Here is a 20,722-nt window from a genome sequence, read left to right on the forward strand (position 1 = left end):
CATTGAGTCCTAGGGCAGAACTAGCTCTCTTAGAGTGGATCCCAGTAGACAGTCGTTTGTGCGCTGTCCGACTGAACGGAACAGTAAGAACCCGGAAAGATAGGGACACTCGTCGTTGCCTCTTCGTCGTCCCTGCCTATTCTCCCACTGACTGCAGCTCAGATGATGTAAAAGATGAGTTTTACAGAAAGCTTTCAGACGTTCTCCGAAAAGCTAAGCGCTCGGATGTAGTAATAGTGACCGGTGACTTCAATGCTCAAGTAGATAAACTAAGCGATAGGGAAAGACACCTAGGTGGATCTTATGGTGTCGTGGCTCAAAGAACAGATAATGGCGACCGTCTGTTGCAGCTATGCTCAGATAACCGCCTGTTCCTTGCAAATACTAACTTTAAACATAAGGAAAAACATCTTTTAACATGGAGACCCCCTAATTCGTCCCAACGTTGGACCCAAATAGATCACATCGCTATCAGCCACCGATGGAGGGGCTCGATAGAAGACTGTCGCTCATTCTGGAGCACATGCCTAGATTCAGATCATGCTCTAGTGCGAGCGCGTATTTGCTTGCGTCTTACTGGACGTAGGAAAGACGCTGCAAGGAAACCTCTTAGGGGCCTACTTAATGATAGTCAAGCTAAGAGTATATTTCAGGAACAACTAGGAAAACAGTCAGGCAGCCATGTATGTGATGCCCACCCCGATGCAGCATGGAATGATATCCGAAAAGCTGTGGAAACAGCAGTGATATCTGCTAGTAAGGTAAACCAGAAGGTTAGGGAGCAACACTGGATCTCAGCAGCATCTATCTCACTGGTAGATGCTCGGAAACTCATTCCAACTGGCTCTGAACATAATGAAGAGCGGAGTCAGCTTAAGCGCAAGCTGACAAGAAGCCTACGCAATGATCGCGAACAGTGGTGGGTGGCGAAAGCAAGAGAGATGGAAAAGGCAGCGGCAATGGGTAATAGCAGACAATTGTTCAGACTCGTTAAGGAAACCGGAATTAGGAACCCGACCGTTAGCGAAACAATCTCAGAGAAAGATGGACATATTATTCATTCTCAATCCAGGAGATTGGATCGATGGGCAGAGCACTTTAGGGATCAGTTCAACTGGCCTTCAGCCACACTTCGGTTTCCCACGATCTCTAGTCAACCTGAATGGCAAGTTAATGTAGGTCCTCCGTCCCTTTACGAAGTTGAAAAAGCCATAGGAAATCTGAAACGAGGGAGAGCAGCAGGCCCTGACAGGTTTACTCCTGAAATTTTTAAGGATGGTGGTCCAGTATTAGCAATGAGATTAACCGAGGTCTTAGGTAGAATTTGGGAACTGGACGTAATCCCATCTGACTGGTCTCAATCACTGATTGTGCCAGTCTATAAGAAAGGACAAAAGTCCTCTTGTGACAATCACAGAGGAATCAGTTTGACTAATATAGTGTCTAAAATATTAGCTTCAATAATACTTCGACGCCTAATCAAAGCTCGTGAAGAGCAGACTAGAGAAAATCAGGCTGGTTTTCGACCTGGAAGTGGTTGTATAGACCAGATATTCACACTACGTCAGGTTCTAGAACACAGACACACATTCAGACGCCCCACAATGGTAGTATTTCTCGACCTTAAGGCGGCATTCGACTCTGTTGATCGTGAGGTTCTATGGCAGTGTTTGTCACTGAAAGGAGTACCAAAGAAGTACATCAACCTTATAAAGGCTCTCTACTCGAACACAACTGGTCGAGTGAGAGCTCATGGCGAACTGTCATCAGAATTGTTTACCTCAAGTGGTGTTCGTCAGGGCTGTCCACTCTCCCCATTCTTGTTCAACTTTGTGGTCGACGTACTTTTAGAGATAACACTTTCCTCATCTAAATTTCCAGGGGTTGAACTTCTACCAGGAGATTCACTTGTTGACTTGGAATATGCTGATGACATAGTTTTATTTGGTGAAGACGCTGGCAAAATGCAGAGTCTTCTGACCACTCTAAACAACAGTGCAAGCGTGTTCGGGATGCGATTCTCTCCCTCGAAATGCAAAATGTTGCTTCAGGATTGGGTTACATCGACACCCGAACTAGTGATAGGGAGTGAAGTAGTTGAGTGTGTCGACCGCTCCACTTATCTTGGAAGTCTCATCAGCCCTTGTGGTCTGGTGTGTGACGAAATCTCAGCACGGATACAGAAGGCTCGACTAGCTTTTGCCAACTTGCGTCATTTATGGCGTAGGCGAAATATCCGTCTATCAACCAAAGGACGTGTTTACTGCGCAGCAGTTCGTTCCGTCCTACTTTATGGCAGTGAAACATGGCCGGTAAGAGTAGAGGATATCCGTAGGCTACTAGTATTTGATCATAGGTGTCTTCGAAACATTGCTCGTATATCATGGGACCATCGAGTAAGTAACGCAGTTGTTAGGAAACGGGTACTAGGTAAGGATGGCAAATCAATTGATGAAGTAGTGAAACTTCATCAGTTGAGATGGCTGGGACACGTGTTACGTATGCCCAACGACCGACTGCCTCGACGTGCTATGTTCAGTGGTATAGGAGTAGGTTGGAAGAAAGCTAGGGGCGGCCAAACCAAAACATGGCACAAGTCCATGAAGTCACTGACAAGTGGACTGAGTCATGTTGGTAGGTGTAGACTACCTGGTTGGGGACCGCGAGATGATAGCAACCGATGGTTAGAGACCCTGATTGACATGGCTCAAAATCGTTTGCAATGGCGCAGGTGCATCCACTCTCTGTGTTCTCCCAAATTCTAATCTTCTGAATTCTTCATGTCCTTTTTTTTCCTCTTTCCAAATTTATTTCACTGGATTATACTCTTTAAATAACATCTCCAAACCCTAATCTTCCCGATTACTGCTTATACTCTTATTACGTCTACCACTATGGGATTTGAATCGACAACTGTATCTCTGTACTAATGTGGTGTGGCAACTCGAACTGATGTACGTACGTACGAAGTTCTACGTTGTTACTGACTGACTGACTGAAAACCTATCGTGTAGGGCTATTGATCTCGCTTGAACACTTAACCACTAGACCACGGAGCCGACATCGAACGATGTTAATCGGTTCGAGTCCCGCGTGCGGCATTGTGAATGCCCATTTCTGAAAAGTTTCATGCTAGGACGAAACGGCCGTCCAGTGCTTCCAGGATTTCAATAGTGGTCTACCATTGATTGGCTTATGATTTAAATAACCTTCTTTACTTAATAACAAAAGCAACTGGTGCGACTAGCTTCAGATTAAGCCCAAACATAGTCCTCATTCAAATATGTAGATAATTTGGTTCGCTGAATTATAGTATTTTACAAGTTTTATCGAGTGTTTTTTCGTCAGTATTTACGTGCTACTGCTTTCTTTTTTTAAGAAAGAACTTATAACTATTTTCTATTATGTAAACCTGTAATTGTTCGACATTGTATATATTCTTACCGGGTACGATGTAATTCATACTTATGTATATCTATTGCAACAAACAAGAATAATCCTAAAACTATAAGAAAATCAGTATTCTATAAATTTATAGCAAATTCTAATAAAAGAAATATATATCTGTTACTTACAAATGAATATCTTAATTAAGTCAAATGAATTTATAAAATTAATTTCTAAACTTGTCTATGAACTTAATGTAAGTTAAATATCAGAAAATCTTCCTACTCAATAATAATTAGTTTTCTGGAAACCCCAGTATTTTATTTAGACTCAGCTTGTAAAGCGATTTTTGTCCTAGTTGTACTGACTACACAACAATAAAAATACTAAACTTGAAATATACGTCTAGGCTGATGTCTGTGAATTATTCCAGCATTTTAGAAATATTCCGGAAAGCAACACAACAACATTTTAACGACGTTTTTAACAACTAACAATAGTTCGGAAAGATTTCAAATGAAACTCAAGAACAATAATGAGTAGGCAGTTTTTAGTGGACCATTATTAGGATAACAGTCTTTCAAGTTAAATATTATGTTATAGATGAATACACTTTGATGCAGTTCAATAATCCTAGTGCAATATAATAAAAGTAGTAAGATAGCTTCATAAATAAATAAAATATTCTTACGAACGTGATCAAAAGCGAACAACCATGTTTACACAGAACTACTGATTTCACATTTTTAAGGTATGAGGAAGTAAAGCTTTCCTGTAATTATGAAATGATGAGTTGAAGTGTTAAGAGTAGGTGAGCTCAATGATATAGTACACATATTCCTTTGTATGGCATGGAGTAATTCATCACCAGGTAGCCAATTTGGAACAAGACAAATACAACTTTATGACAAGTAAAAACATTATAAATCTGCTTTGGAAATCCGTATTGTAGATAAGCCATAAATAACTTAGAATTCGAATAACCGTTGTATTACAATAACAGCGCTTTTTGTATGGTATTGTAAAGTGATCAAGGAAGCCTACTAGAAAAAATCAAGCCACCTTACAGATAACATAATTAAATTTAGTTAAATTGCATGGACAATCATGTATTTTGAAAATTTTTTCCTAGTCTTCATCTACTGTAGTATAAAACACAGAGGCTTTCAAGAAATGAAATATCTGTAGAAATTTACTTTTGCACAATATATGTGCTCATATACGTGGGTTTCTTTAATGACAGAAACAGAATTTTTATTTCAAAGATACACGCTTTTTATTTGTTCTAAAGAAAATAAGCTCAAAGCTAGCATTTTAATTGCAAAACTTTACATCTGAAGCCACAATATGTAAACAGTGTATTGGTACACTTCTCTTGTCTTATCTATTCAAAATACAATTTTATAGAAGAATAATTCGGTCTTGCGTGCGTGATATTTTTGCATTATTGTACACAATGTGGGAGCAGTCCAAAAAGTGAGTGTAATCCTATTTTAAATAAGTTATGGATACCTTGTTGATGATCTAGGTGATATGTGAACCCCCAATTTTGATTGTAACAATCTACCGAATGCTCAATTAATTTGCAATTATGTGCCATTCTATATGTCAAATATTCACCGAACTTTTCCACCTTAAGACCTGACCTAACCGTTGAATTGTAACATTTCTAGAACAAAGAGTCTACAAAATCACTCCATCAATCCTGTATAGTGTCACAAGTACCCTCTCCTGAGGAACTCCATTCCAGGATAAAATGATTTACCTACACAATTTTTCTTCAACTGATCTTAGTTGGTGCCAAGACCTATTTTAAAATTATTTGTTTAGACATATCTAATTATATTATATTACTTTGAATCACATAACAATATCATCTATTTCTAATTTGATTTTTTATTTCTAGTAAAATTATAAAACATCTAATGATGATGTTCCATAAGTTGAATAGAAATCAATCCGAATAATTTATTGTCTTTAAGCAACGTTTATCAAATTCAAATAACCTGGAAAATTTATTCATTAGAATACTTATAAAATCTAGTCACATTTAGATAAAAGAATAAATTATCAATCTCATTATTAAATGATAATGAACTAAGATAGGTACTTTTTTTGTTCATATAATGAACTCTTACTATCTATGGTTGTATATGAGGATACTTTGTGCTATTAAAATATAGGACAAATCGTGACATATTAATTGTTTGTTTTATCTTTGTTTTATATTTCATTTTGATATCACAAAATAAATGCTTTGTCATATTTTTTTAACTTAAGAAAATAATTACAAGTTAGTATTAAAATGATGTACTCTAGTTATACAAATATCATCGATATAAAACATCAGGCTATACACAGGTTTCATAAATTGCTGATTTCACAGAGCGATATGTTCAACAAGAGGTAATAATAAACAGGATGCAAAAAGGATCAAACGGAATTAAAGTGAATAATCCTGAGTTCTTAACGAACAACCTTTGTTTTATTTGAAGTACCAGTAAACAATGTGGATCAACCACTAATTATGACAATGTGCAAAGCATCTAATATTGAACACTGAAAGCTAGTTGAATGACCAATTATCATAGCTTTCTGCACAAAATCAGAGTACAAATGATGTTATTTTATATGTGGCCAACTTAGTTTTGCTAGAACTAAGGTTAAACTGAAGTTTCATTCAAAATAATATCGAGATAAATCAAAGCGTGAACAGTTTGATTTCTAATTGTCGTTCATTCGTGATCTGAAGACTGCCCGCAATAAATCACAATAAGTAAACAGTTTTGATCTCACGACCAAGCATTAATAGATTACAGCTATACTAATAACATTTTCATTCATTAAATGCTTCAACAGAATTTCTGCAGACAGGTATTTTTACACGTTACAAGTGGTTTAAATAATAAACTACTTTAAGTCACAACATCTAGTGAAATCTAGGTGAGTACACCAAGTAAATAATAAACAGTTTGAGAGAATGGTTTGACTTCACCGTTCAAAATATGGAACTAAACAGTTATTTGTTGGTCGAGAATTTTTAAACAATTTTTAAACCATTATTGCTAATTTCATATCCAAAGTCTTCAATATTTTCCATTTCACTAGGTTGCCTTAAGTCTCGATTTTGGTTCTAAACACTTATAAATTCATTTCATAATGTATGCATGTTTGGAAAAAGTTTGGCTGTTGGATTCATTATATGAACTATTATTAGAAATTTGTATTTACTAATAAGCGAAAGACTAAACGAAGCTGTTCTAACGTTTTACTATTTAATGGTAATAACTTCATCAAAGTTACAGTAAACCGAAATTTATAAAAAATCTCAGCTTATATATGGTAACAATCTACGTTTTCCTGGTACCTTTATTACTTCATTCACTCGACAATGGAGAATTACTATATACAATGATCAGGTTACCATATATAAGCTAGGATTTTGATAAATTCTGATCTACTGTAACTTTGATGCAGTTATTAGCATAAATAGTGAAATGCCAGTATAAAATATTTTGTTTTGTTTTCCACTCAACGAAATGTAATTATTTTTAATGCTCATGATTATTTCATGATGTTTACTTATTTCGATTAAAAAGTGATACTGCCTAGATTCACACTCGATCACCTTTATTAAATGTTAAGAGTCGATTTATTCATGTTAATTCGTCTGAAAAGATTAATGAAATGAAAATCATACTGACCTCAAAAATTATTTAAATAAATTTGTTACAACTGAATGGTTACACAAATATAAACTCAAGGAAAAGTGTATTTTTTATAAGATTTTAAAATAATATTTCCGGTGACATTTCTAGGTCATCTACAATACTTCATGAATAATTTTTACATAGGATGCTGAAAACGCGCAACGCAAGTGAAATTGTGATTTTCAGTTAGTATTTTGTGGAAAATAAACAATAAATTCTAACGTCTTAGCGAACAATAATTTCATTCTTTTCATTGTTATGTTCATTTTCTGACAATAATTATTTCCAACGCATTTTTAAAAGCTAACCACAATATCATTTAAATTACAATTGAAACTGCCACTTACCTGTTTTGAAGAAGGTCTTGGGCGTAGAAGAATGAAGCCGATTATCTGAATCCCTAATAATATACCTCCCAAAATTAAAAGGGTTCTAGGTACCCGGTCAAGAAGTTCGATATCAGTAAAGTGGCTAAAGTCAAAAAAACAAATAATTAAGTTAAAATGGCTTTTGAAAAATAACTGCACCTTTTTAGGATGAACACAAATTTCTTGTCTTTGGTCTTATAATTTTACTTTATTAACTGAATATCATATCACATATCTATCGTCGTAAAATGGTCAATAATGAATATAATAGTTATTCATAGAAAATCTTTGTGTAGGTTAATTGATGAATAGTACAACAGACCTGCTTACGATGCTTATTATAGTACGTTCATAGTTGTATCGAGTAGTTAATATTTTAAATAAACGAATAAATTAATAATAATTATGAAAAACGTACAAAATGAAGAAAAAGCCATCATAACTCGAGAACTGTTCTATTGGGTTAATGATTATTCGTTCTTTGGATCCACTAATATATAAGAATGAAACTCAAGATCGGCCCTTCCTACAATTGTCTTTTGTTCAATCAAAGATTGGAACGGTTAAGTGATACACGTGAGGTAACTACTAAATAGATCTGTATCAGAATGGAATTTCGATAATAACGTTATTCTAATTCATTCACTAGGTAAATATTTGTGTACTCGAAGTCTGATTTAAATCAACCGTGTGAAGTATAGTGATACTACGCCGCTGACACATACAAAATGGATGGAGCAGGTCTCAAACGTGTAATCTGATGATTCAACAGTGAAAATTGTTATCAACAAGACACCAATTGGTTAGTAGGAAACAAACTTTTGTAATCTGTGACATGTTATCATCGACCATTATCATAATCATTGTGCAAACAACGGATATGGAACTAGGTGAAGTAACTTTGTATATACGGTCTCATATGAAATTTTATTCAAATTTTATGTATTCCTCTATATTAGAGATAAATATTGGAACTCAAATTTTAGGCAATATTAAAACTGTTTTCAGCTTCTCAGATAAAGTTTCAAATAATATCCTGTAAAACAGATGAAGTTAATATTAAACATATTTCGATATAAGCCCTTCACGGCCCTCTTTTTGTAGCAAAACGTTTTTATATGATTCCTGTCGTTCCCATTAATTCCGTTACAACAAAGACATGACTTTTCTATAAACGAACTATCCTTTTTATGATTATTTTTTCTTATTTTTATGGGCTATTATTTCTCCACACGATAACTAATACACTTTTAAAACTAATTGTCCATCAGGGATGCAAAATTATTTATTTCAATCAATATAGACTGGTTCAATACTCATTCAAAATGCAAACCTCTCCAAACATTATTCGTGACGTTATAATACTTATGCTAAACTCTACTCTCCATCAATAGTCAACCTGTAGTCCATATGCACATATTAAATAAATGACAACTAATAATTTCTAACTGAGAATTAATTATCTACTGTCTATCTTAAGAACACAATTAAATATATCAATATATCATAGGAAATGATTTTGGTTAAATCAGTAAAATAAATGTTGTCTATGATTTCAAATTATAAAATTATAAAAAATTACAGATAGTCATTTAAATACATATGCCACTACGTGCAGTATTAAAAAAGTATTAGTAATCAAAGAAAGTCAATTATTTCAAGCATTCTTTTTATGCAGTACTTTTACTCACAATCATCTCTAATTCCATTCAATCTTTTGAGACTAAGGTTCAGGTTATTATTCTGCTTATTTTTTGCCATTTAACTTGGTCTATTTGAAAGTGAGTTTTTGTAAGGACAATCATGTTATAACCGCTAGTTAGGAGTATGAAGTAAGATAAATACTCATTAAAAGATTTTGGACGATGTATATTCAATTACGAATTAATTTATTTTAAAAAACGTTCCCTAATCAACTAAAAATATAAGAACAGAGAACCAACAGTTTACTTACCTGTAAGTTTTAGTAAGGTAATTATAAACAATTATTATTTGTGATAATACATCCCCCAAAAATAGAATCGGCCAGACAGTTTTATAAAATTTATAGGTGGTTACCAATGGATTACAGAAAAGGTGTAGCGTTCTCCTAAGGATACTCTAAAGGTATTCCATTCAAATATAAATACACATTTTCGCTATACGCTACAAAACTTCACGCGTCATGTTGCCAATGATCCTTTCGTTCTCCAATCATAAACACATCAAAGTAACATTAAGAATCAATGCAAAATGTTTTTCTTTGATATTTAGACAGGTGGTTAATTTATGTGGTCTGGTATACCAACTTCAGAAAAGCAATACTTCATTTACAACAACATACGGTTTCTTAGTTTGACTTTTGATACATTCTACATAAAAATAAAGTAGCTAATTTACCACTTTTGAGAACGATTAAGTGAATCATGCAAGAAATCCTCGATTCCTGAATAAAGCTAATTGGGTAACACAAAGGTAACTTTTTTTACTTAACATAGCTTGATCCAAGGCTATACGCATGTGTAACACTTATCTACTGGATAGTATTTTAATCAATGTAAACGCAACATACCCATACCCTACAGTTTAGCTGTATTCTTTCATTTCAAAAAATATAGCTCGTGAAGAAAGATGCCATTTAAAAATAGGCCGCGTTTATTACGGGTCACTCAAGAACATGCAAAACCTTACATTCTATGGATAAGTAAATGTTATCAGTAGTGGTTCTTTTTCTGGAGACACTTATTTCCATCCTATTAGATCAGAAATCAGTATCATAATTAAAAACGTCTTCAGTTTACAATTATACTGTTGACACATTATAATCAATAAATTGCAAAAGAAACTGGTGTTGTTGCATTTACAGTCTATTAGAAGTCCTTCTAAATCGATGACAAATTGAAATACATGTTATATAAGTGTAATGGTTGAACGCCTGTGTTCAATTTTACGTTTAGATAGATTTACTGATATTATGTTAGTCAACCTATAATTATTCCATACAACGATTTGCGGGGAAAGTTTACGTTTAATTTCAAATGCGTTTTACTTCAATATACTTCTATTGATTTACGGGATAATAAAAAACAATTTATCGTGGTCAAACTGTAGATTATTCTACCATTCAGTTCAAGATAACTTTGATCTAGTTTTTGTTTATTATTTATTTGCTCAAGTTTTAAAATCTCATAACTCATTGGAGAAGCAAAATCCAATTTACTATTTCTCTTGTACAGATTTTTATAGTGACCCTAAAAAATTAGGTTTCGTTTCTTCGCTACTTAAATTTCAATAGATTTGTTTCAGTGTTGAATATATTGACTGTTGTAAAAATTTGACTGAAAAGTTCATTCAATAAATAACTAGAGCCAAGAATTTTATAAATTTGACATATTTTTCTGGTTTAACAGATAACATTTCACATTTCGCAAGAGAAAGTATAATCTAATCCCTTATTTTTAATCTTGATGCTAGTTTTTTTCGTTTATAAAGGTTGAAGTATATTTTCAATTTTTTGAATCAAAATCATTCTTTAGAAGTTTTTATCTCAGTGAAAAAAGTTGAAGAAATTTGATTTTGCCGAGATCTGTATATTTGATAGTAGTATCTCAGTAAATTATGTGATAAACCAGAACTTATCATATTAAAACTTAGATATGAATAATTCGGCCAAGCTTTTTCTTCATAGATAATTCAGCGTTATCTAATTCTGAGAAATAACGTTCATGGGTCATATATTAATTATGTTCATATATGAATATGCATTTGATTCTCATTGGATCAACGTTTGAAATGGTAGTTTTTGAAGCGTGAATGTTCTAATCCATATCAGAATGTGTGTTGTTCAATGATCGTTCTACAGGCCGTTTTGACTAGTTTTTTAAACGATTCAATTAAACTTTACTGCTTATAATTCTCGAAGCAGTTGCAAATTTTTTGATATCATGGCCAGTCCCGTGACTTGAAATGATAAAATTAGGTAAAATTGTTATCCAGTTTTACGGAATTTCTCGATATTCAAAGAGAGACTCGGTGATAATTGCTTTTAGGGATTTAGAGTCTACGAGAAATTCGATTTATGTGTTAGACGTCAACCTCTCCATTTTCATGCAAGAACTGTTCAATCCTGGATATCATCTATTAGATCGAGCAAGATGCCATGAAATACGTTTAAATCCAAATAATTACGTATTTTACGGATAGCAATTTTTTGTTGTACTATTTCATCAGTTATCAGTTCACATACTCTTCTTATAAAAAAATGATTTGACTGACTTACTTTCAAAAGTCATTTGAGTGAATCAAAGAAGCTCACCTCCGAATGAATTGCTTTTAATAGATACTTACTACTTCATATACTTTTTTATTTGGTAATTATCACTAGTTTAGAAAATTTAATTCATTTTTAATTGGTTACTTTCTTGGAATAAGGGTCAGTGTGGCTAAATTAATAACTCATGATTTTTAGAAACAAATCGCATTAAAATTAAAGATTAAATGTGAAAAGACTTCACTTAACAAAGATTTACATAACAAAGTATTAGGGTTAATTCAAGTCCGTCTATACAAATTTTATCTGTTCAATAGTTAAATTTTCTACAGTGGCAAGCAACTAGTGATTTATCTATATTTCAGGCTGATGTATTTTGATTCCTAAATAAACAGTAAGACATGATCTTTCTGTTTATAGTTGTATCATCTAATAAGTGTTCTTTCAGATTCATGCTGTTTGTTATCTTTCAAAATGAAACTTATCGGGCACATCAATTTAACAAACAGATATACCTGAATCTCTATAGATATCTGAGACATAAATCAGACCAACACGTTGTGAAAGCTTATCTGCATCTTTACAATCCCCACCATGATGAGCTTTACTTGACCCAATCATCGTATGTGGATACTCTTAGTGATATTCGATTTTTATTTGACAACATAAATGTAGTCAGGAAAGTATTATAAATGAATTCCATTTCTGACTAGATGGCCTTAGTCGAAATAAAGAGCAGTAAAATTGAGACGATTATGATGACTCAGGCCATTAAAATATTTTTGTTGATCAACTTAACCACCAATCTATGATCAATGACAAAATTAATGAGGTGAATTCTGTGAATATTTATTCATACATGAATAAAGACATCATCTTTTATTTCTAATTGATTTTAAAGTAAAAATTTAAGTTATTTATTCGGAGGAATGGGATCAATCACTTTGAAAATTGATTTTAAAAAGTTCGCTTAACTTTCGTTTTCTAAATCAAATTGTAAGGTTATTGGTGGTTTCACCGTAGGTATTTTCCTAAACATGACAGATATTGGCTAAACGGTGAAAGATCCTGCTAGCTCCATCCTATTTAAACATTTGTGATCACATTTTAAGCACATGATAAACACTGGAATTTTTTAAACATTGAAATGAGTAGCATGTTGTAGTGAATGTAGTAAGTGACATTATTGATTTATGTCATGGTTCTTTAACTCATACTGTTTCGAAAGGCAGCTTCGTTAGGTATCTCTAGACAGCAGTATTGAATCTTTTGTTCTACTTCTTTTCAAAATAAAGATTCCATAAAACTTGTTAATCGTTCGCATGCTTTTTTCTGCAAAATCTGGTGGTCGTATATTTAGCTTTAGATAATTTAGAAACACTTGTTGACAGCATGAGAAATTGACGGCGCACTATACAAGGTATAATTTTGTTTTCTTTTAGAAGGTGAGAATTGATATTAAGTGTTGTATCTCAGCGGGTTTAAATCTGAATGCCATACAGGCTTCTGATAAGCTTCGCTCATAATAATTAACTTTAGTAACCGAAGTTGTTTTACATTATTTAATTGTAAATGTGATAACTAATGGCCTTATTATAAACTCAGTTTACCACCTATATATCAACTTTATGTTATGAAACATTTAAAGAACTTCTATGTATGTGTAGAGTTCTGTACCTAAGATATTTAAACTACCGAATAATTTTCACTACTCAGTGTACTTGGGCAAAGTTGACCGAGCTCTCTCATCAGAAAAGCAGTAACGTGTGATCTCTAGCTAAATATTACCTTAGTTATAATATTAATATATAATGAGAAACGATCAATTACAGCACTTATCACTGAGTCAAAATAACATATATCATATTTCAAAGTACATTTTTATAGACGAATTAAGAAGACTAATAAATCAATATTCGTTAAGCTATTTAAAAAGATTTATCTATGACCCAGATTTTTATTTAGAACCAAGTGATATTTAAGTAGAAGTTCGCAATTATAGAAAGTGAGATATGGAATGTAAATCAAAAACTATTCTTATTTTCATAAACAAATACGTAGATTGTTAATTTCTGAGAAAGCTTTTACGAAGAAATATAATTTCGGATGATGTAATGATAAATATGCTCATCATAAAATATAATTTCTTTGCTATTTTGTGATGATAATACTCTAACAACAGCACTACATTCCTTGATTAGTAAATCTACTGGTTACTAAGAATAGATAAGTAGCGATGTAGTCATAATCTAAAACGAAGACATTTCACACTTATGAGCCGACAGATTGAAGCATGTTTTTAAAACAGGGCCAGGTTGTTATAGTCATCAACAGTATGTAGCTTTATTGACTGCCAGAATATTTCATCACACTAAACAGTCCACTTAGGTCTTTATTTTGTTTAGTTTCCTGTGAATCGTTAATAAAACATTTATTTAACTAGAGAATCAGATTGTAAACTTTTCACCGAAGTCACAATAACTTATTCGTATTATTTAATTTAATTTAATAAGATAAATTTCTTTTTCTGTTTAATAAATGGGATTTCAAGAAGAATAATGATAATACTCACTAAGCTTTGGGATAATATTATATTATTAAACAAATAATGAAACATTAACACAAATTTAACAAACTCACCGAGTAACATTGTCTACTTTTACGTTTGTCGGATTGATAAGAGCAGTCTGAATAGGCGAAAATACCAGTGCTCCAAGGCCAAATCCACTTACAATTATTCCCACAACCAATCCACGTTTTTCTGGAAACCACTAAAATCCAAATTATCAAAGTTGAAAGTATCTTTATTCCTTAAATGTCACTATTGTCAGTCCACCGTCAATAAAACCAGCTTGACTCAGTGGTAGATCATCTGTTATGGTGAGTGGGGAATTAGTGTAACTTTCAAAAGAAAACAACAATCCTGTAGAATCAATCCAGAGAATTCACTCAAGTTATTCTAGACATTTTAGCTTGCGCTTTCAACGGAAGAACTATAAACATTATGAAGAGGTTATTCGAGATAGAGCTGACTTTTTATAGATACAAATCAACTAAAAACAATATACTCACAAGGAAATGAGAACTGTTCTGTCCTATCTTATTTATTAGGCTTTAAATTGTATCTTACTCCGATATTCCTACCATATTGTTCTCATTGGTGAACATACTGGAAAACTTGGTGCAGATAATTGTAAAACGATAATGGAGGTTACCGCTACTTTGTTGTAAACGGAATAATGCATGATTTAGAAAGTTTTTTAGTGACGTTGCGTAAGTCAACAATTCTTCGCAAAATTGTATGTAGACTTGAGCGTAATGCATATACTGCGTGAATATAAATAGACATTAAATAGCCACTGCGAAACATACAAGCGGACAAGGATATTAAACTGTTAAGATTATTTATTCTATGTGATGAACACTTTATATCAGACCGTATGGTTTTACAAATCACTCAACTTGAGTAAAACCATTTTGTAGTTGTACTAAAGAAAAATTTACTAAGTCAGTCATACTCAGAACCCAACCTGCAACATACGTACAATAGTTCGAACTGACACGCCACATCAAAGTACCATAAGTAGTAGCAGTAGCTAGGGGTGTAAAGATCAGGCATTGAAGGTATGACTGGAGATGTGGATATGTAGGACAAAATAATTTTCACGGGCAGTCAAGAAAATTAGGATCTAAAGGAAGACAAAGTCTGAATGCACCTGCACTATTACCCAGCATCTTTAACTGATTATCACAGCTCTCGTGTATATCCGAAGTATTTAGTCTCCACTCATCTGCACGGCACAGTTCAATTCCCAGTGAATTCATGGACTGATATTATGTCTTGCTAAAGCCGTTTCTAGCTTCCTCCAAAACTACCACATCAACAATCACGCGTCGAAGTAAGAGGTGGTTGGGGCTACCCAATACTTGTCACAAGTACCTCGTGTGATGAAGGATTCGCCGCCTGCATCACTCGGTTTGCGTTTAACCTCAGGACTACTCACTTGATGGCCCCAATATGCACAAGTGATACTTGGAAGATATCTATGACCAAATGCTAATAACCTTAGAATATCCTCAACTTACAAGGTTAAAGTTTACAGGCATAAATTAAAACGAAGATCTTTCCTACATCACAAATGATGCGATTTAGTGAAAACCGGCTGAGCTTTCAGAACCTGTGCCGGTATTTTGCTGGAAATGAGACCAAAATAGCTGATGAAACTTCCCAGATAACAGTAGTGATAGACGCGCTCCACTATTCTGTTCACTATCATTAGTTTAGGAGTTGACACTGACCATTCAAGAATCAGCGCATCTCAAACATACTTGCACTGTCGCTGAAGACGATCAAAATACTAAAGGTACCTTTAGCCTTCTTTTCGACCAAGACTAAACCATCATCTTGATCTAAATGAAGAAATAAATCTTCCGTGAGAACGGTCATTTCGAAAAATTCAAGCAATGAAACCGTTATTATGAAAAACATTAGTGAAAAAATTAAATATGAACGGCGAAGTTGACAATACCGACGAAAACACCAAATATCGATGTCCATTCTGATGACAGGTCATCAGTTGCTCTGCGTGCACTATTAGCGCTCCAGTGGAGAGCCTGTACATGTTTGACGTACGTCTGTGGTACACATTTCAGTGGCGGACACTTCCGTAAAACATGTAGATCAATCGATTCGAACACCACCTCAGGGTCAAAAAGTAAAACTGTTTCGAAGTCGGTAGATATGCCTATTTTCCAGAACTTACCGAAAAGAGATCAGTTGGCATATATATCCACAATCAGTTATGGAGTCAGCCTGATTTTTTTGGATTCCCTATTCACTACCACGTGGCTGAGCATCGGATGATTATTGAGGCTAATAATTTCCACAATATATTGGTCAGCCTGATTCTTCTGCATTTATCACTAGAGAATTCTTGTCTTCGCTTATAAACGTGAATGATCAGCAGTCAAAGCCAGTCAGATGAGATAACATCAACCTCCCAGGCTCTAAATAGTGCCCTAACTAGTGCCGAAACTGTACCACCGCCCTTAAAGATCTTAAGAGTTAGTCCATCAGGGCTTCACTTTCACTCTCTTCTTAGATTTCTTACGGTATTTAATTTTCTTCAAGAGTCAGAGGCTCCAATTGACATCCCGTTCAGGTTGTTTGGTAACAGCAGATACCTGAGGAGTATCCGAAGACTAGTTCATCTGTTTTTTGATATCTTCTACCCATTATCTCAATTTCATTGTACGACTGACATTTTTATCGTTAGACTGAATTTTGAGGGGCTGTTCTATAAATTTTCTAGACCTAGTAAGACGAAGACAAAACTGTTCGTGCACTAGGGAACGATCAGTGTTTAAATATGAGCTTAAGAATGAGTTAGTCCATCATTGTGTATCCTCAGCGATGGCTGATGAAAACATGTTTTATTTCAGCCTATCATTTAGGCAGTTTTGAGAATTAGTTTTAGTTAAAAATAAACGGTTATATAACAACAGTTATAGCACGTGGTTGCCGTTGTCTGTTTATTAAGCAAGAACATTATAGGACTCACACAAGTGTCGCTTTGGTGCAGCCTATTTATCTGTTACCACTGCCTCTGAAAGACTGATTTCTTGAAGAAGACTGAAAAGCCTCCTTCAAACTCATTCTTTCCGTCGTTCAAAATGCAGTCAGTAAAAACATAAGAAAAGATGACAAAGAGACGACAGCATGTCTGCACATACTAACAATTTAAACTGTTTTAATTTTTTGAATGCATTTACTTTGCAGAAATCTAGTAACAATCGCTTGGCCGTCTACATTTTACGCAGTAATTTTAACTTTATGGGGGCTTTTTTATTAACACTATATGGATTGTGCCTTAATGTAGCTCTTTATTAAACGATACTCACATTTGTTCCATAACCTCAAGTAAAGTCATTTGGATTACCTATGGATTTGTTGACATTAATGTTTGACTTAACCAATTGTGAATATGTATTTTTATTGTAGGTATTTTTAATATAAGGTTACATAAAAATTAAAGGAACCAAAACTAATAGCTGAATTCATTTATCACTTCCCACGTATTTTTCAGTTTTCTTAAATGTTTTTGACAAAACCCTTCTGTGTTTATTTGCAGAAAGTATTCTGGTGCCAAAAGGTCAAAAATCCATCCAGCAATCTTGTCACTTATTCGGTCTTAGGAAGACTAAAATCATGCTAACTCATATTCTTAAGTAAGAAATAGTAGTCATAGTATCCCTTATTATTTCTAAAACATGGTAAATAAAACAAACTCCTTATAAATATGCTAGTTAAAGCTTTGATTCTATTACGGTAGCTATTGGAACGCTAAATAAACGTTAAGTGTTTATTGGTCTTTCTTTTAATAAAGTTTAACCATGCTTCACTCATAATTTTGTTTAAAAGCAGTAGTTTTTGCCGCGATCAACACAACCTAACATGTAGGTTTTATCTTAATTTTTCTTAGTGTTTTGAACTTTGATAATGATGTATTATCTGTTGAATAAAATGGTATGAATTACATGATGAAGAAGATAGTTAATATGACGAAATAAAGAACTAACATTTTCCTCCATAAACAAATTTCTTAGAAGAAAATAGATCAGACTTTCTATTTACATTGATTAATATCGAGTATATCAGTGTTCCTTCTGATAATGTTTATTCATTTCATATTATCTAGTTAATTATTTCGAATTTATTTCTGCTCAAGCTACATTTAAAAACATAAATTGGAAATGCGTACCATTATATTAACAAACGACAAATATAACTTTTCAATGTTTTTGCCGAAACTTATTATTCAGTGGGACGTTTCGTACTGAAAATAACAAAATCCACAAATTAGTATGCATTCAAGTTTCTATATTTATTCCTAAGGAATCATTTCTGTGTCTAAAACTCTGCCGTAATTTTCATTCCCTAACTATCGGAACAAAAAACACCATTCTACGTACGCCATCAGCAACATTCGTGTTTCTGACATTTTATGGCTTTACATCAGCATCTTAAAGTAGTTTAATTGTCTTAGGCTACTTCAGCATCATTGACTTAATAAGTTTGCAAATAACTTTATTAACACTAAATTATACAATAAATGTGTATCAAACTCACTGTTGTTGCGACAGCGAACACCACAGAATAAGCGAATCCCATTCCTATACCCATTGTTAATGAATATGTTATTACTACTCCAACAAATGTCTTCTGGATTGTAAAATATGTAAGAAACACGCTTCCACTGAAAAATACAATAGTTAAACGTGAGGGAAAAGTATGTTATCAGAATATCTATAAGCTCATGAGTTAATATTGATTTCAAAACATCAATACACCAGCTGTGAATAAAGATCTTACAAGCACTGCTTGTTATTGGCCTAATTTAATAGATAATCTTAACGCAGTAGATCAGAGCAACAAAGTATTTACGTGATTAACGAATCGCCCTGTGTGCTTAATTATGGAAATCAAATGACAGAATAAACGTTCTCTTATGAAAAGTTAGCATTAAAATGAACTCACCGGAAAATCTGTCTCATATACCATGGGTATTTTCATTACATTAAATATGATTTCGAGTTAACTTCGTGATAAAAAATCAAAACAAACAACCCTTGAATAAGTACATTTCGTTGGAAAGAGACGAGTGAAGCCCAACGAGATAAAAGAATTTCAAATGGAGAAAATATCTATTAGTAAAAAAACACTTACAAATCAAAGTAACATAGAGTAATTTTAGCGATTTCAACTTGGTCACTTGTTTACTGTCAACCAATGTGCGGATACGCAGAAAAAACTCATAAGTTTAAGCACAGTAACACGTTTAAAATACTCTACATGGTGTAGTCTTATTATTATGCTTCTCATCAATAGCTAGTTGAAAATCAAACACATACACCAAATTCACATTATTTAGGTAAATTATCAAAGTAAGTACTAACTGAAACTGTCATGCTCCTCTTCCTTAATACAGATTCACGAAACAAAAACAGGTACACTCTTGATTTCTTGTGGTAATTTTCTTTTTATTGGGTCCCGCAAAGAGGTGAATCTACCGACTTCGAAACAGTTTTACTTTTTGACCCTGAGGTGGTGTTCGAATCGATTGATCTACATGTTTTACGGAAGTGTCCGCCACTGAAATGTGTACCACAGACGTACGTCAAACATGTACAGGCTCTCCACTGGAGCGCTAATAGTGCACGCAGAGCAACTGATGACCTGTCATCAGAATGGACATCGATATTTGGTGTTTTCGTCGGTATTGTCAACTTCGCCGTTCATATTTAATTTTTTCACTAATGTTTTTCATAATAACGGTTTCATTGCTTGAATTTTTCGAAATGACCGTTCTCACGGAAGATTTATTTCTTCATTTAGATCAAGATGATGGTTTAGTCTTGGTCGAAAAGAAGGCTAAAGGTACCTTTAGTATTTTGATCGTCTTCAGCGACAGTGCAAGTATGTTTGAGATGCGCTGATTCTTGAATGGTCAGTGTCAACTCCTAAACTAATGATAGTGAGCAGAATAGTTGAGCGCATCTATTGTCTACTTTTTCTATTTTAATTTAGACAAAAATAGTAAAAGCACACACATTTCCACAGACTTGTAAAACATACTGTTTTGTTTAAAACTTAGTCATTTTGAAATGTTTTAGATAACGTTAAGTACTTTTTTCAATCGATTTTACTAATTATTAGTAACCTCAATATGTGTGCTACTTAGCACTTTAACTGTTGTAGATAGTTTTCTGAGATGTAAAAGTTTTCAAACTACGGCTGCGTTGTCTCATAAGCCTAATAGACAAAGAATGTAATCATCATGATTTATAACATGTTTTGTTCTACATACGCAACTTTAGTTACGCGAAAGTTTTGAAATAATAACTCGTTTTTGTGTTCGGTATTATGCCAGACGGTTTTACTGTTTCAGCGATTTAAATGTTATTCAGGCTTATCAATTTTTTTGGTTTATTTGTCTACATTTAATGCA

General features: G+C 33.5%; 1 protein-coding gene across 3 annotated transcripts in view; it reads right to left on the reverse strand.

The window, feature by feature from the left end:
* The window catches only part of MS3_00003082 (uncharacterized protein), a 64,184-nt gene that overhangs the window by 42,088 nt on the left and 1,374 nt on the right, over positions 1 to 20,722 (reverse strand). For all 3 annotated transcript variants that reach the window (XM_051210776.1, XM_051210775.1, XM_051210774.1), the window contains 3 exons: positions 18,844 to 18,970; positions 14,355 to 14,485; positions 7,445 to 7,568 (listed from right to left, as the gene is read on the reverse strand). In XM_051210776.1, the coding sequence (XP_051070794.1) occupies positions 7,445 to 7,568; positions 14,355 to 14,485; positions 18,844 to 18,970 (382 nt within the window). The remainder of the gene's footprint in view (positions 1 to 7,444; positions 7,569 to 14,354; positions 14,486 to 18,843; positions 18,971 to 20,722) is intronic.

The sequence above is a fragment of the Schistosoma haematobium genome, chromosome ZW (assembly GCF_000699445.3).
Source record: "Schistosoma haematobium chromosome ZW, whole genome shotgun sequence".
In the NCBI taxonomy this organism is placed as follows: domain Eukaryota; kingdom Metazoa; phylum Platyhelminthes; class Trematoda; order Strigeidida; family Schistosomatidae; genus Schistosoma; species Schistosoma haematobium.